This window comes from Buteo buteo, chromosome 18, assembly GCF_964188355.1.
Source record: "Buteo buteo chromosome 18, bButBut1.hap1.1, whole genome shotgun sequence".
Classification (NCBI taxonomy): Eukaryota; Metazoa; Chordata; class Aves; order Accipitriformes; family Accipitridae; genus Buteo; species Buteo buteo.
Window position 1 is genome coordinate 19,451,146 of NC_134188.1, and position 18,412 is coordinate 19,469,557.

An 18,412-nucleotide genomic window follows, 5' to 3' on the forward strand; every position below is an offset into this window, starting at 1 on the left:
TCTGTGTATGGCAGGAATCATGATGCTACATTTTCAGCCTCTGTCCTAACCTGCTTCAATAGAGTAGATAAGCTCTGCGTTTTCTCCTTTGTCTTTGTCCAAAGCCGTGACCTGTAAGACTGCTGATCCAACTGCTGCTGATTCAAACACCAAGGCTTCATACAATGGGCTGGTAAAGTATGGACTATGGTCATTGGAGTCTTCCACATTTATGATGACTCTGGCCAGGTTTCTTCTATAAGGGAATTCTTGATCTCGAACCTAAAGAACAGGTGCATAATACACATCTTAATATCCGTCTAGCAATACTTCATAAATATTACTCATCTGAGTGCTAATAATACTTTCTGTTCTATTTAATACAAAGTAATAAAAAAATCCATTTGTCACAAAGAACAGTCTAAAATACATTCACACGCGAGATGGTAGAGAGTAAAATAAAAGAAACAGAGTTTAGGGACTTTTTTTTCACTTTGAAAAAATGCTTGGCAACTAACTATCATGACATGAATTTTTCAAGTGGCAACCACATGACATCTTAAAATTGGTTTTAGGTTCGCAAGTAATACTTTTTTTCATATGTGCTAAATAGTCATGCCTTTGCCCTGCCATTCCCTGCTTTGTAGAATAGAGGCAAATATACCTTGCCTGTTGCTCTTTCTTTCAAAGACCTACAAATAATTTTACCTGCTATGATTAGTTGTGTCAATCTAGTGCTTGTATCTGCCAATGGACTTTTTTATTATTATGTATGTACATACCTTTTTGAAGATGATGATACCAATAGTAAACAGAGTGGGAATTACCTGAAGAAGTGCCAAGCACTCCCAACAGAGGTATCATTTATCATACTTCTTTCAACCCCATACAAAATACCTCAGCACTGCTACACTGATAATCCTGCCAACACAATCCCCCAAAGTTTGGTTCTTCTTAAACAGACCAAAACCTCTATTGTATCAGGTGGAGATCAAAACCAAGCACCAGGAAATGACCTCTGTCAGCCATGTCTCTCTGTGATTCAGTTTGTATTTATTTCTTAGCCTGCTCGCCGAAGGACTTGCAGCTTGTTACTCTGTGAGCTGAGACCCCACTCAGCTCCTGCTCGCTGGATCTCACAGCAGCTCTCCGATTCCTAGGGTCCCCCGCTCAAAGATGGCCCTCATAACACGTCATGAGCTGTTCCTTCAAAGACCTCTTCTGCAGAAGTCTTAAGTGGTTAAAGGAAATAGTGGACCACAAAGTTTAAAATAACACAGATTTTTTTTTTAATTAACCTCCAGTCCATAACATACAATCTTCACTTGGAAACAGACAGACTTATGTTCTGTAATTTAGGCACACTGAGCAAAAAATGGTAATGAAGGTTTTTTTCTGCATACCCAAACATTTGGAAATGTAGATGAAAGCTATTTCGTATATCAACAGTTTATGTACTGAAATAAGTCCGTAAAAGTAAACTATAAAAGAAGCTTGTATTCAGAAAGGCTGTAGCATTCTCTATGGCAAGAAAGCAGTTATCTCCCTGTGCGTAACTTCTCAAATAACTTTCAGCCTCACTTCAGAAACTCTGAAAATTACCTTGAGTGAGAGGACCAGATGCCAAAAGATTAAATAATTTCCTGCTTGCTCTCCCTTGAGACAGCAAATCATACCATATTCCATACAATGAATTCACAATAAGTTTCCCAAAAAGCCCAAATAAAAATGTAAAATAAATACACAGCAGGGAAGCCAAGATGAAATTAATAACTACTTACTGCACTAAGAATCCTTTGCTCATGCAAAGACTAAGGCACATATACACCTGAAGCAGCAGTGATTGCGTCCTGAGCCAAGTGAATATTGCATTCTTACCATGACATTAAGGATGTGCTTATCTTGAGCTTCGTGGTCTAATCTCTCAGCAGTATAGAGCACCCCAGTGCTGGGATCAATTCTGAATTTTCTCATGCTGACTGTATCGATGCTGCTGTGAATAGTGTAGCTCAACTTATGCTTTTCGTCTCTGTCTATAGCTTCAATCTGCAGAATTTCAGTATCAGGGAGGATGTCCTCTGAAATGGTGACATCGTAACTCGGGTGAGAGAATTCTGGGCCATTATCATTGTTATCCAACACTTTGATAAGAACCTACAGTTAATAAAAGAAAAACATCTAAGTTATTGAAGTCTAGTGAGATTACTGAATAGGCATCTAGAGAAATGTAATTTACTTTAGATGGCTGATGATGTTATGCTGCTGTATGGTGGGACTGAGAAACATCATTTAGTATTAAATGCTTACTGTTCAGATCAAAAGAAATAGTAAGGATATGACTTTGAAGGCAAAATGTTCCTAATTATAAGACCTACTCAGAGCCTGACAAAGAAGCTGATATTTTCAGTATCTATAGATTGGAAAATATTCCTACAATGGTCATAGCAAAGTTTTTGTCATCCCTTGTAACTGCTCTGGTTACAAGAGACTTCTAGAGCTATTATGGGATTTCCTTTCCCCTTGACTATTAATAAGGCTATTAAAGAATCCTTTTCATGTTACTTAAATCTGCTTTTTATACAATCAAGATTTGGCTAAATCCTGTGATGTTTTCTGCCTGATTTATTGCGTTGGGACATACTAGCAGTGTTAAATGGTGACAGCAGTGGAGAGTTCACGTTGCTGTTACACCTTAGGCTGTGGTAGGAACATTGGTGACACTTGACGAGGCGAGAACAGGAGACACGACCTCATGACCACGCAAGCCCACCCCACACAGATCAGTACATACCACCAAGGACAGGGAATCTCAGGGCACTGGTCACAGGGAAGGATTATTTTTACGGTTTCGTCCTTGCTCTTCCTTTGCCAGTGGTGGTTGTCTTTATTGCCAACTAATTCACTTTCCCCTTGAACACCTATTTGCCTCCCTTCTGTTGCAGTTTATGAACGGCAGAACTTCTGCTAAAAATGTGAATGAACGCTGTGCCATTTGCTTCAAGTCTGTCTTTTAAAACCTCGGTATTGATCCCTAAAGAAACCTGGATGCTGCTGTTGCTGCCTATTACACCCATTTCAATATATCACAAGCTGACCCTGGTAACTAATAAGAATCACTGTGTTCCAAGGTTTGCCTTTCGAAAGTTATGTGACTATGCAATGTTATGCGTGTGTGGCTCCAATGAGGTTTTGTGTTTTTCACCGTTTGAGATTTTTCACCATTTTCACTCCCTGGAGAAAATTTGCTTTCCAGACTCTGTATGCTGTAGATTACTTTGGGCAATGTGGCAGCAAAACACTTGACAAACTACATTAATACTGAAAGACAAAATGCAAAGACTGGCCTCTTTTTCAGTACTGGGGAAAAAAAAAAGTATATCTTTTGCAGACTATGCCTGTGAAAGCACACACCTAATTTTACAGTGAGTGAAATGGAACAATCTTTTTATTCAGACTTTGAAATAAGAAATACTCCAATGAACCGCATAGGAAAGGCCATGCACAGGACTCCTCCCTAAGATTAGGAGACTTGACCCATCCTCATGATATTTTCTTTGTAGTTCTGAAAAGTACTTGGCTTTTTTTTAAGCAAATATTTTATTACTTTGCTTGATCAAGCCCTGTTCACCCATACTTTCTTAACAGAAGTAAAATACAGTTATACTTTTATTGCAGTATTGCACAAACAGATGTTGACCTCAGAGAGAAATGAAATTTTAGATTTCCATGATATGCAGAAGGGTTTGCAGAACACATTACCAGAAAGGAACATGAGCAATTGTAAGCAGCAGTCGTAATGAACTAGCCTGGGAACTGTTTAAAAGACAGCTGAAATAAAATGCTCTGTAAGGTAAATGGCATAGGACTTCAACTGCACATTCCATACGATTTAATTTTCACCAGATTATGGTACGCCAGAGTGAAGCAGGGCAAAGCCTATATTAAGTTATGCTTCAGTCTTGGACAGATAGCAATAAAATTGGGGGGAAATATACATTGCTGGCCCATAATAATGATGAAGAGTTACTTAGCTTTTTATATTTTTGTTGTTGCTACACAATACATCAAGGTGTGTTCCTGACCCGACTGAGGAAAAAAAAAAAGCCAAACCCACATCTGAAAAATGTGTGAAGAAATGAGTTGCAACATATAAAAGAAAGCCCAAGGAAAAAATGAAAGACTTCAACTCTACTCTAATGGGACACAGAGCCAGTGCTCATCCAATTTTCTTAGTGTAAGGAAAAGACACTGAAGCAGTATGAGTTGGGGATAATCTGATTTCCAGTGTTTAATACTTAAAGGTATCTTCTCAAGCAGTTTTGACACCCTCAGTCCTTGCCAGGTACCACTGTAACATGGCTGGATTATTTTACTGGTGCATCATTAACACAGACAACACCACAATTAATTTTACTTTTAGTTAGTGGCCAAAAACTTTGTCATGTATCATTTTAGTGAGTCTAACAGAGAAGTAAGAACTTCTCAAATGGATTAGTTTGAGAATACCAAGAATGTTTGATTCTGCTGATGCTAGTACAGCACAGTCTACCTTGGAACAAGTAAGCTGCCATGTGAGGGACAGGCTCCTATCTGTGAATTTGTTTTTAACACTGATGTGTGCAAGCTCAAGCTATTCTGTAAGAAAAAGAAAAAAAAGTGTACAGATGCACGCCAATGTGTCTTAAAGGTACTGCTACAGTGGTGACATGCTGTTTTGTTTGCATGGTGTGTGATCACCCCAGTGCTGGGGTTCAATTTCCATTATATCTAATGCATTTTGGGATCACTGGCAAATTGGGAAAGCAGAGGAGGGCATAAAGGTTTATCCACCACAAAGCTTGCACCGTGACTGTGCAAGTCACAGCTCTGTGATTTACGCCTTCACTAGACTGCATAAACTAAACAGGGTGGGACTGGATCAGCATCAGAGACCGAGGGTAAGCCATGAGACTATGGAAATTATAGCGTGGATTCACACAGCAGCATTTCTGCCCACTGAAAAAGGTAGAGGATAAGGCCATGACACACAGATATGGACCATGATGGTGCTTGGGGAGTGGGAGGCATGGAGAGGGGAAAAGATAAAAAAATTGAGGTCCTCAGTCACTGTGGTCATCAAACTTACAGGGAGCTATGCACCTAAAATTGCTTTGATATTTTTGACAAAAGAATGACTTTTCTTTTTTTCTTTCACTTCATATCTGCTGTAAAACTGATCAAGTGCCTGTTTAAGTGGCAGGCATCTTCCTCCCCAGAGATGACAGTATTTTAATGATTTGTCAAGTGATCCCCATTGAAATACGCATTATTTATTACATACTATGCATTTCAACAGCCACTTCCATCTGGAGATGGAAGGCGGTGGGTTAGAGATGTAATGAATAAAGAGGTCATTATTGATTCACAATTTCTTCTATTAAAGCAGTTAAGAGTATTTCTAATTTTTGTCAGCTGTCCCTCAAAATCCCCGAGAGTCAACTGTAATTTTAACATTATGGTCTCTCCTTTACTAGAGGGGGCTGGATTTTCCTTGCAGCAAAAGAAAGTTAGATTATATATGGGAATACTGATCATATAGAGCTCTGTTAAACGCACGAGCTATGGAAAAGGAGAAAATGGAACACTTTTATGTTCTTAAAAATGTAACTGTCTTGGGAGCTACTTGAAACAAAGTCAGGTAAAATAAAATGGAACTTAAGTGCAATTTTAAATATTAAACCCTCAATCCTTACAACATTTTTTAGGAGCAAGTGACTATTATTATTCCCATCCTTTGCCCAGGAACACACTGCTTTGCAGCAAGGTTAAATGACGTACCAAAGCCACACAAGAAGTGCAGTGGCAAAGCTGAGGAAGATGTTTTAGGTTTATTTTTGAGCCACCTCCCTTTTATTAGGTCGCCTTAAAATGCCACCCTCCTATGCAGAAGATTTCCTGCTCCAGCAGGATGACTTCTAGTGAGGTGTTACTTAAAAAGAGGGGGCAATCTTTTCCTTTAATAACAGACAAATGCTACACTGACATGAACACCAGGCTCATATAAAACCTGATCCTACAAGCATATGTTAAGTTGAGAAAGCCGAATGCCACCAGATCGTTAATATGAGGAAAGTTACTCAAATTCATTTAACGGCTGCCAAACTTAGGCATAAAATCTTGGTACTACTGGCAAATTTCCCATTGACTTCAAAAGGGCCAGCACTCTGCTCCTTGAAGCCTTAAGCTTTAGCCAGCCTGTAGCATGTCTTTCACCCCAAATCAAGTGTTAACCTACTGAAGCAACTCAAAGACTAACAGTGCATGTGTAATTTAATACTTTCTTCACATTTATTTCCAAATGGAAGATATGGCAAGAATGAGCTGTGTTGCATAAATATCATTTATTACTGTGTAGGTGCCTGGGGTGTTAAGCTGTGACAATACCCATTGTGCAAAATCAAAGACAGGCTTTAAAAGTTTCCCAACGCATCTCCAAAAGGTGACAAATGGAAATGTTTACTATTTGTTTGCTACTAAGTAGGGATTGCTCTTTGCTGAGGACTGTGCAAGGTTACTGACTAAACCACTTTGCATAGACAAACATTAGCTGCAAGTCTTTCTTCCACGCTCATAAAGCAAACAAGCAGCAAAGCAGTCTCTGCCTGGTTATCCTTGAAAGCTCGTATCTTTTCCAGCGCATCACAGGCTTCAGAAAGGCAGGCTTGCTTCCTTTTGCTTCCATTGTGCAGAGCCTAATTTATAGTCCGAAAAGCTCCTCACTATAAAAGATTTGCTTCTCCCTGCTCACTTCCTATTTCCCACAGTTAAAGCAAGTTTCAAATAAAGGATTCACGGGCCTCCAAGCTTACAAATTAGGCAAAGTAGCACTCGGAGCATTAGCAAAGACTTTGTATTCAAAATGGTAAGTGAAAGGCCTAGAGAAATACAATCAAATCAAAGGAGAACAAAACCTAATGCAGGAAGTCTCTCCAAAGCTGTTTTTAATGTTGCCCATCACAAATACCTTTGGTTTAGGCACAAACGTATTTGAGTGAAAACTGGATAAATGCCAGGAGCTGCTTTAGAGACATTTGAAGCTGGAAGAATCTGCTTGGCTAATTGCTTGGTCTGGGCACAGTGTTGTAGTACAACCTATTAAGTGCCTGAATTGCTTAAACTCAGGTTACGCTTTTGTACGGGTTTTGAAAACCTATTTTGATTTAATATTGCTTTGAATAGTGTTACCACACAGCTTTATTTGCTACTTCCTGACAAGTTTTTCTCTCCTCCAAACCCCAACCTTAACATAAAAATGCAAACAGTTTCCCTACCAACCTCAGTGGCCTGTTATTTATACCTTACTGTGCCCCTTGTGTTATGTTAAAATGTGGGGAAAAGTCTTTGTTTCACAGGCAAGGCAATGCTGAGATCGCTGAATGGGACAGAAAAAACAAAACAAAACAGGGATGGGTTGGTTCTAGTTCAGAGGAAATGTTCAACTGAGCAAAAGTGAAAAATTGAATGGAAACCTCATGTCTTCTTGTCCATCCAAGAAAAATCCACAGCCCAGAACCTCTTCTGGCAGGCTCTAATGTCTTAGCAACATTTTGGCCATGGTCCTCTAAGAAGAGCTTTTCACCTTTCTGTTAAAAGAACCACCCCCACTTGGGATGATTGATCAGCTCCTCTGTTAAGAAACAATCTTATAAAGAAAAGGTGTTCTTTGAAAAGGTGAGGCCAAGTTTGGTATCCTGAAACTTGCAGCTAAAGGTCAATCCTGAGCTGAAGAATAAATAAAAGTCCAGAACCTTCTGCAAGGAAAGACAGAAAGGGGCAATGAGCAGTAACTTCTGTCGTCTGCTCTTCCAGCCTGGTTGGCTCCAACTGAAGGTATTACAAGCGACCATGTATTGATCTACAAAAACTTTTCAGAGGGAACTGCTTGCTGCTCTCTGAGTGTCTGCTCCACTGGGAAATAGTGAGATGGTTTTGCAATAAGTGAAACTGAGGCACTTTTTGCCTCCTAACTTGGAAGCATCAGCCTTCATGGTTTAAAGCATCTTTGTTATAGCAGTTAGGATGACGAGAAATAAGAAGGCAAGAAAATAAGGAAGAAGTAAAAGTGTCTTTTTCATATAATACCACAACTCCAGGAGTCTGTTCTTAAAAAAGATAATTATCCTCTAGTACAACATTCTCAATAAAAGTGAAAATTTACCATCGCTTAGATGATTGTTCCCCAGTGTACTGTACTTCTGTGGGTATTTTAGCAAACTCAACAGTATGCACTACAAAGAAATAAATAAATTCTACTCCTATGTTGTGCTTGGATGCAAAGGATCTGAGCTGTTCAGAAAAAAACCAGGAGGCTTTGGGATAAACCTGACTGATGACCAAGAGAACCTCTAATGTTACACAGGTGAAGTTAGTCAAAATTGTGGCAGGAGTACACATTTACATGCCATTAACGCCGATTTCTTGCTGGGAGAGTCCTCTCTCTGCTCAAGCAAGGGCTCACGCCCTGTCCCGGCTCTCGCCAGCGCGGGATGCAGAAGGCCTGTCCCTCCCCGAGGCCAACAGCTCCCCTGGCAGCTGCAGGAATCGCGTTTCTCAGGGATTTAGCGCCAACGTACGCCTTCAGCCTTTAATAAATTACCGCGTGGCCTTGAGCAATGATGAATTAAGCAAAGGGAAAAAAAACCCAAAAGGTCTCCCTGGCTAAGTCAAGGGACTTAGCCTTCCCAGAAGTTAATCAACATGACAGAAGCTTTATACCCACACTCCAAATATATAAATCAAACGCGTCAACGTTTCTTCGTCTTTTGCCCCCTCCATGCCTCCCCATCACGGCTGTGCTGCCGGGATGGCTGGGGCTCAGCTGGACGGGCAGCACGGTGAGTGGCAGCGGCTCAACAAGTCCTGGTGCTTTGGTTCTCACTTTGGAGACTGTATTCTTTTTTGAAACCCTGATCGTGCCCAAACCAAAAAGGCTTTCAGGTCCAAAGGAAGTTTGTGATTTTTTACTTTTTTTTAACTATTCCTAATGTTCTTTTCGCCTCTTTTCATAACAGTGAACCGTTAATACAACAGATGTAACTTTTAAATCAAAATGATTTCCTTCCTCTCATGGTATGGTAGTGAACCATGTGCACAGTAAGGCATGAAGGAAGTGAACAGTTTATTGGAGTTTAAGGCGTGCAGGAGCATTGCTGAAGAAACTTCTCCAAGTCCGTGCCAGGGATCATGTTACCGAAGCAAAAATCTTTGGCATTTTTACGCTGTATTTTACCACCTCCAACTGTGTAATAGACAAAAGTCCAGGAAGAGATAAAGGGAAACAGGTGCGGTGGAATAAAAAGCAAGACTGTTCCATTTGGCATGGTGATGATCAGCTGTTTCATAATAAACCACTGCACTTTGAGGGGGGCTTTATATTACTTTATTGTTATTCGAGGGGATGAATTTATACATTTGCTTTCCACCTGCTTCCTCTTCTACCATATCTTCTTGCAGCTATAGTTAAAAATGCAGGTGGTACTACGTATATGAGACAAAGCACTTACAATGTCATTTTATCAAAACTCAGAACAAGGCCACTGAGAGCCATTAGTAGATGCTTTTTTCACTCTTTCTATGACATATTTAACTTAACCTATCAGTTTGTTTTTTTATTATTGTTCTAAAAGGAAATAATGATATATAAGGTAACCAAAGGCTCCAAAGTACAGTCAAAAATTCAGTAGGAAAGTTTTGTATAAGGGAGAGATAATTAGGCAGGCCATAATCCTGGCAGCTTTGAGATAATGATCACTTTTGAAATCTCTGTTGTGAAGACCAAAAGAAACACATTCTCAGATGTTGTCTGGGCCACAGTTAAATACTTCAACAGTTTCCACACGGAGAGGAGGAGGTAGAGGAAAGAAGGGTCCGTACCCACCAATGATTATCTAATGCTATACTATTGCAATCTTAAATGACTATTTTACATTTTTAAATAGGTCACATCACTGTTGCAAAGAATGCTCAGGCTTCTTTTAGAATGCAACAGCTTTACTGAAATATGTTTTTACCATATGTTTTAATTAAAAATGTAGGGTTTTCATCAAAATAGGTTTTGAGGACTGTCATGGGGTCAATTTATTAAATCAAAAGTGGCAAAAACAATAAACATAATATCCATGAGAAGAGAAATTCCTCGTATCCAGCATGTTTGAAATTCCCTGTGCTTTTTAATATTTGTTTGGCTGAAATGTTAGCAAGAAAAAAAAATGTCATGTTAGGGATTCAAGACTACATTTCTGAAATGTGGACTGAGAGTGTCGCCAAGATTAAAAAACAAAGCAAAACAAAAAAATACTCAAGGGCTGAAGAAAATGATTTATGGAAAGGGAACATAAAGAGGTCAGTCATTCTCCTTCACTTTTCTATCAGAAGACTGGGAGGTGATTTGACTATTCTGAGTAAGGGCCCTCCTGGGGAGAAAATATTGGTTTTTAAAGAGCTCTTTAATCGAGCAGAGAAAGGCATAACAGGGAATACAGGCCAGATATAATCAAGTTAAAAATAAGGGATGTTTTTAGCAGAAATGTAATTTATTACTGAAAACTAACAGGGTAAATAGCAGATTTCCTACCACCTAATTTACTATCAAATGATGTTTTCTTATCAAGAGTGGATTATCAGGAGAAATTATCAGATAGGGATACTTAGAGATTTTAGGGCTGGTTATAAACAGAAATTCAGATTGAGAAAGCAATCAATGATTTAACAGTCTCTTAGGAAAGTTGGTGTTGTGACTCACTGAATACAGATTTACATCTGAACCATTTGAGCAAAAAGGCAAGGTAAAACAGAAGCATCTGCGTGTGCATGCATATATGTAAATATAAAAAATGTTAAGGCCTTCCTTCTGCATTATAAAGAAGCAGATAACATCACAAACCTATTTTTTTTCATTTTCTCTATAAACCACATTTAATCTGGGATTTGAGGATGCACACAGGTGTCCTCTACCAGTATGTATTTTTCCCTGTGGGTCAAATAATATTCAGGCTATAGGCACACTTTACACTTGGGCAGTAATTCAGATGTGGGATTTCAGGCCCTAGCTAATCTGGACCCCACAACTCCCCCTCGTATTGAAGGATTTGTTCTTCGGACTCTCCCTGGTTCCACCTGGACCACAGAGTCTCTGTCCCTGTACCATGACCCTGACCATGTTCCAACTCCAGACTGGGTCCTACCAAACAGATACCCAGGCTCTGCGTCAGGGTCTCTCCGACAAGGATGTGTCAGAGCCAGCATTATCCCAGCCCTTCAAGTTTATCTGACCTGACTTTTTAATTACTAAAAGGCACTGAGCCTGATAAGCAAGCCTGGTTTTAAGGGGTTCACTGGGGCTGTTCCCCAGAAGACAATGTAATCGCAGGCAGTGACACGAAAGGAGAGATCCTCTGAATTTTAAGTTTCGCCTCTGAACAATTTCTTCTCTCAACAATTGATCCTGTGTCCCACATTTGGGTCTTGGGAGGATGAGAGGTGTAAACTCCATTTAATATAATCAATAGCAATATTCCCCAACAGCACAGAAGCACTATTGTATTTTGGACCATTACAGGGTGGTACAATCATCAAAATCTAAGCTTCGCCGCCTGTGATAGGGACCTCCTCAGCTGGAGGAAGGCAAATTACTTTCCTGTGAGCACGAATAGGACAAAAGGAGAAATAAGGCTTTGAAACCTTCAACAGCCGATTCTTTACAACCAGATGGAAAGGCTCTGAAAAATATCCCCTCCATTAGTTAACGGTGGTCTCAAAGGATGAGGTGTTATTTGAACGGCAAAATTATTAATTTTTATAGCATATACGTTCCACTAACAAATTAAAAACTTGCCAAGAAAGGAATGTGATGTTCTACCTGAGTCGTGGCAATGTTTGTTCCATCGGTGACCTCCACAGTCATATTATATATTGACCTCTGCTCTGCATCCAAGGGCTTTGCAATGACAATAGTGCCCACTCCCTTCTCCGCGTCGAAAGAACTATCGTAATTCCCTCCTAATTGTTGCACAAAAATACAATTAAATTAGCCATCGTTGGAAAATTTCCATTGAAAATGTTCCTAGAAGTGGGCATATCTCTTTACTGGCATCCATCTTAACGGCTTGCCTTAGCATACACAGTACATCTACTGATACTTCTTTGTTCGTAACTCATTTATATTTCAAAGCACAGTTTGTATATTGGAAAGCAGATATCATTAAAATGCACTGCAAGAAAAAAAATCTAGCAGTATATTTAAGTGAACCATAACTGAGTCTATAAAAAGAATCAAATGGCTATAAGCCCATAAGATGTGTGCCCTTGTAGTTTAGATAATGAACAAGCACAATTATATTTTTGTATAAAAATTATTTTAAGAGGGTTTTATACTGCAAATTTTATTTTCAGGAAATTCTCACTGATGCTCGTGGGTGCAAAGACCGTCAACTGAGTCTTTAAAAATTACAATTATAATCAATTTTAAAAATGCAAATAGAGATTTGTTATGTTAATTTCAAGGACAATGATAATTACTGTCAGCAAAGGTTAAATTCTACTAGTCTTTTAGGAATTATTCAAATAGATCTGACAGGATACACATCCTAAATTCCTTTCCATTAAAAAAACCCTCACAAAGCACTGTTCTGAAACTAATATCCCCTTATCCTGTCACACACTGAACGATGCAGCAGTGGGAAAACCCTCCTGAGCCTCAGGTGAAAGAAAAAAAAGAAAAAAGAAAAAAAAATCTATTAAAAAGTAAGGGAAAGCCATAAATAATTTCAGATTAAAGGGTTACAGGATTTCTCAGCCATAGCTATAGTTTATAAATTAGAATCACTCATTATGTTCAAAAGTAAAGCACACACTCCCTGCTGCTAAGCTGCTTCTTACTTACTCATCTATAAAGTGGAATTTATTATGAGATGAGTCTGAAATTTGTGGAGGCTGGGGACAGGGAGAGGTGGAACACAACACTGCTGACAAACGAACTCTTAAGGTATATTCATCACACAGCAATGCAATGCCACTAGCTACAGTCTCTGACAACCCAGTTCTGCAAAGCAGAAAAGGCTTTCAAACCCCACTGGTTATAAAACTTGTGTAAGAGCTGCTCAGACCTCCTGAGATTAGATCCACAGGTAGAAAAACATCCGTTCCATTGACTTAGCTCTCATGCAATATATATAGAGAGATTTATATTTGAATGGCTGGTGTATTATCACAAAATGGCTCTCATTTTAGGGCTGGGGACAGAGGAGCGAAGAGGATGGTCTTCCTTGCTCTACCACCAAGTCTTGCATCTGCATGGTTTGCTGACCAACGACTGGTATTCTCAGAAACAGTCATGCATTTAGTGAGAGGAAGAAGGTTTTGGCATTCCAAGAAGTTGAAGATTAGGAGGAATCACATGAAATCGCATCCCCTGAATTCCTTAAAGTGAAGAAACCCTCACTTCTCTCTACCTCTTGCACAGGCTATTGCAAAGAAAGTGTACGTGAGAAGCAGCACTGTCCGTATCTGCCTTGCAGGCCATTCAGGGATGGGGAGAGGAAAGGGGCAGGAGGAATAAGAGCGCGGGTGTCCTATGCAAAGGAAAGGCAGGATTGGTGAATGTCTGCCCACTGAAATGATCCAAACATAGTTGTTTCAGATGTGCCATCAGACTTCCCTCTGCTGAATATATATATATGTACATATATACAGCTCTGAGCCTAATAGATGCATTGTGGTTTTCCAGGAAAACCCTGACACTGGATCTACTGTGATTTATAGCCTAAAACAGAAACATTGCTTATTCCCTAACCTCTTTCTGCAAGCCCAAACTGCGTATTTTTCTCAATTGATATATATATATAGTTAACACCATTTGACACTAGAAAAAAAAGCATAATTGTCCTTGACATTTAAGCAATAGCAAGGTATTTGGACATTGATCATATCTTCAGTGTTTGATTTTTTTTTTTTTTAAAGTTAGTCTGGAAGAAAAAGATGCAGTCTCCCAATTAATGTTTTAAATTGATTTACTTGAGAAAAATCATACCATGAAAAACAACTCTGAAAAAAAGCCTCCTTTGAAGAAAAGGGTTTGAGATTCTTGTAAGGAAATCTCTGCTGAAATGAAGCTAGCCTTGGGACAGTAGGCACTTTACAAAGAGAATGTTTCATAACCATGAAAACAAAATGAAAGCCTATACTTCAAGATGCTTAATAACCATCTTAATGAGCAATCAAAAATTATATGCTATCAACTGGCATACACTTCCAAAGAAACCCTGCCTTTAAAACTTCCAAGAAGTAACATGGAAGGATTAGCCATAAATGTTTTAAATACTCTTCCCCTGTTGGCTTAGAGCTGGGGTGCAGGGCACTATGTAGTGTATTGCAAATACACTGACTTCTTCAAGACATTTTCATTAAACAGAGTATATTCTTCCCCTAAAGTAGGAACTGAATCCATCATAGGAGTTTTTTATATGTTATTCACATCTTCCGAAATGGTCTAGTGACAAACAAATAAATCTTGGTTGCCAGCCACCCCAATCTGGACTACACTTGTAACTAACCAGGCAATGCACTTTATTTTACATTGATTCATTTTCTATTAAACAAGGCAGAAACTGCATCAAACGCTGAGACAGAGATGGCTCAGAGAACGTCCTGCTGTGAGATTTGTGATTATAATCTCTTTTGGAGTGAAATCCTGATTTATTCCAGATTCAGTCTGGTACATTTTAACAGACCATGGTCAGGTGAAGAACCACTCAGATGGCTGAACATCTGGGAGTATTACCTGAGATACTGGGTCCTGCCTCTCATCGGGAGTACTAGAGGCAGTCTGGAAATGCTTTGCACTGCTCCTCGGCCTTCATATACCCTAAAACAGGTCTTCGTATGTTGAATGCTTCTGAAGTTGCTCTTAAGCACTGAAGAATCATTAATGATTAGGTATAAATGCTAAACTCTTAGAGTCTTACAGATGTGTTAAGTCTATGCAAGGCCTGCTACGAAGCACCCAACACGATTATCTTTGATAGATGAGTGCTGGAGGGACAGAGAGAGAGAGAGAGAGAACGTTCTTGTGTAAAAACAAACAGGACTCTTCTCTTAAAATCTCCTGCAGCTGAACTATTCTGGGAACTCCACGTGAAACCACTTCCTTCCGAAGGTGCTCGTGTTGAGGTTGGAGGGCTGAGCCCGTAGGAGGTGACAGTTGAGAAGGTGTCAGCTTCACACATTTCTGGGGTACTTGAGGCTGCTTTTCGAAAGCATGCTGCTGGGTAACTACCAACCCTTTTGAAGCGAGCTCATCTGCAGTGCTGTAAGCTCCCGCAGTATCAGTTTTACCAATGTTACTGTCGGCCATTTAGCATTTTCTTTGATCACAATCTTAGGATGAAAGGGGACTAAGGACGATGAAATTTTGTTCAGCTGCTCAGTTTTATTAATGTGAATTTTTATTACTTATTCCATTTTCCAACATATGGCACATGCTTTCCTTTTTATTGTCTACTAAAACCTGCTTTCAGATACAAGATATGTAGAAGCTGTCTTTGCTAATGTGCTTGCAATTGCATTAGGAAAGAAATATTTCAAATGAAGATAATACATTGAGAGTTCCTCGGGCACTTTGGGAAAATCAAAAATAAAGAAGGCAAGATGACTGAACTGGCAAGTTGGCTAGATAGGTTGTCCTGAGAAAGCATTTTAACACTGAATGACGTCAGAGAGATGTGGATTAGCCATTGTTTGTAATACCATGGCAGGCTAAGACATAATGCTGATACATCTTCAATACAGATTAAAGACCTCCCTTAAAATACTCTGATTAAACTGAAGCACTTAGAGTGGGATTTCATGAAAAGCCCACATCTACTTGCAACGCCATCTTTGGATGAGAAGACTTATCATGTTAGGATGACATAAATTCATCCAGAAAATGCTTTTTCTCTCTAATTGACTGTTAAGATTCCCAAAGACACCTAGCACACAAAATCTGTGCCAATTTTAACTTTGGACACCTAAAGTTAAGTGAGATGATTTCCACCCTTACTTTCTTGAGATTGATCTTAATGCTCTTGTGTAAGCCCTGGAAGCATTATATTTCTACAACTAGGAATTTTTTTTTATGTTATCTGAAAGCATGTTATAGTTTATATAGGATTTTCCAATATAACTCTACCCAATTCCAGCTGTTATCAAACTCAGGACGGCTGTAGAAACAGCCTCTGGTACAAAAGATCATACTAGTTGGCCCTCACTCCAGCTTTGTGAGACCTTTCTAGAACAGCCCTAACTTTCAATTTAAGAGATGCTCTAGTATGGTCAAGGAGATCTCAGGAAATTGAACGGAGACACCTCTGAGCCAACAGACCATAGGTTGTGTTCTTGGTATAGAGTAGCCTTGGTTACATTTTCTGGCTGAATCTGGAGTGTTACCTTCATTCTTAGCTTGTTTCTTGGCTTCATAGTCACTATGAATGTATTTTTCTTCTGACAAAAGTCCCGTATGCTTTGGAAAGAATTAATTCTCCTTTTAATAAAAAAGATAGATTAAAACCAAAACCAAACACTGAACCTTACATGACTAACAGGAGATGATCTTCTGATGTAAAGCTTACCACTCATATGGTGCAATGGACAGGCCAAGGAAAACTTCCTGAACTGTTTAAAGAGGTTGCTAGAAGTCAGAGAATTTGCCTAAAGCAAGATAAAACGCAGAACTTGCATTCCCACAGAATGTGGGCTCTGCATCTCCGTCCCTTTTGAATTTCAATGTTGGTTTTTTATTTTCAAGCACATTCCACTTATATTTTGACTATTGCTGCAAGCTCTTCCTAGATGGGATTCCTTTTTGGGAAGACAATGAGCCTCCCTATGTTCCTATCAGCTGCTGATATGCAGTTTAAGATGGGATTATGCTGCTGTGAGAAATTATTTTCTCCTCTGAGAAGAAAACAGGTCAGCAAATCTGGAGGACTTGTAGGCAAATGAATCCCATGTGAGGGCCTTTTCCCCTCTTTTCCAGTGGAACGATCCAGAATAGTGGGATTGCATATGCATCTCAGAAATATCTGATGACTGTGGACAATCAGACTTGTTCAGTCTTTGATGCAAAGGTGGATCACACTGAACTCTGGGAGGACATCCCCAAATCAAATACAGCTAAAATCTGGCAAGAGTCTTCCTTCACTGGTAAATAGCAAAGAACAGACATGCTCCATGTTCAAACTTAACGAAGTCAGGATATACTGAGATCCTCACACAAGTCGCATTTGGCCTACCATGCCATGATGGACAAGTGGGGACGAACAGGAATACAGGAGATGATCTAATTTAGAGAATAGTCCTCAAAACCACATTTTCTCAGGGCAGAGAAGATTCTTACTTGTCTTGTCCCAAACTAAACTAACACCACCAAGGATAAGGATGATAAATTAGGCCAATTGCTACAATTCTCACATTGCTCAGAGCAGACAATCAGAGGAAAATGCAGAAAATTATCACCCTGAAACTCAAAAGTGAGTCTAAAGTGCCACTATTTTCAGGAAAAGAAGCAAAGCCAAAATTTCCAATTTTTCTGTTTTCAAAAAAGATTAAATAAACTTAGCAACTGTCTTGAGAAATACAAATTCAACTACAGGCTTTTGTTAATCATAACATCATAAATACTAGTAACATAACATGCAAATATTTATTCTTTTATGTACTATATCATGCTAAGAAGAAGAAAATAATGCAGACTGAATTTTCAGATAAAACTATTTTAAGGAGAGTCAAAGCCTTGGGTTTGCTGCTAAGAAGCTGAAGGTAAGGGCATAAAAGAGCAGAAAAGAAATCAGAAAGCTATTTTAGATAGTTCTCAGAGAAGATAATTCAAAGGAGGCTAGGGAGCTACATGTTTTTGACATTAATGAAAATTTGCAGCACTGTGAATTAAAAGGACAATTAATTAACATTAATAGATATTAAAATTATTGCCATTAAGCACCCTTGATAAAAAGTTCTGTCGTGCTTTTAAAGTTTGGCTTCTCTTATAAAGGCATAGGCTGGGGGAAGGAGGAAAGATAGAGAGAGGCCTGTTTGGAGAATCACAGAGATGTTGTGCAACATGCTACTTAAGCGAAAACTAGCACCATGCAACTTAGCTCCAGTGTCAAATAGTCACCACACCATTCCCACCACTAACAAAAGAAGAGACAGAGAGGGCTCAATTTACCTGGGAGAGATAAAGATCTCTGACTTATTTTGGAGTTCGCATCAAAAATTAGTTTCTTATAAATGACAGAATAAATTTAACACAACTGAAACAACCTATGTTCATGTCCTTCACAATGTGAGATCTGCATGAACTGAGAATGGCGTTGAATGCAGTCTGAAAACAGAAACCAGGTATGACATCGCAACCATT

General features: G+C 39.1%; 1 protein-coding gene across 2 annotated transcripts in view; it reads right to left on the reverse strand.

Moving 5' to 3' along the window:
- FAT3 (FAT atypical cadherin 3) overlaps positions 1-18,412 on the reverse strand; it is a 331,100-nt gene that overhangs the window by 88,699 nt on the left and 223,989 nt on the right. For both annotated transcript variants that reach the window (XM_075050110.1, XM_075050109.1), the window contains exons 6-8: positions 11,876-12,015; positions 1,858-2,133; positions 51-261 (exon numbers count right to left, since the gene is read on the reverse strand). In XM_075050110.1, coding sequence (XP_074906211.1) covers positions 51-261; positions 1,858-2,133; positions 11,876-12,015 — 627 coding nt within the window. The remainder of the gene's footprint in view (positions 1-50; positions 262-1,857; positions 2,134-11,875; positions 12,016-18,412) is intronic.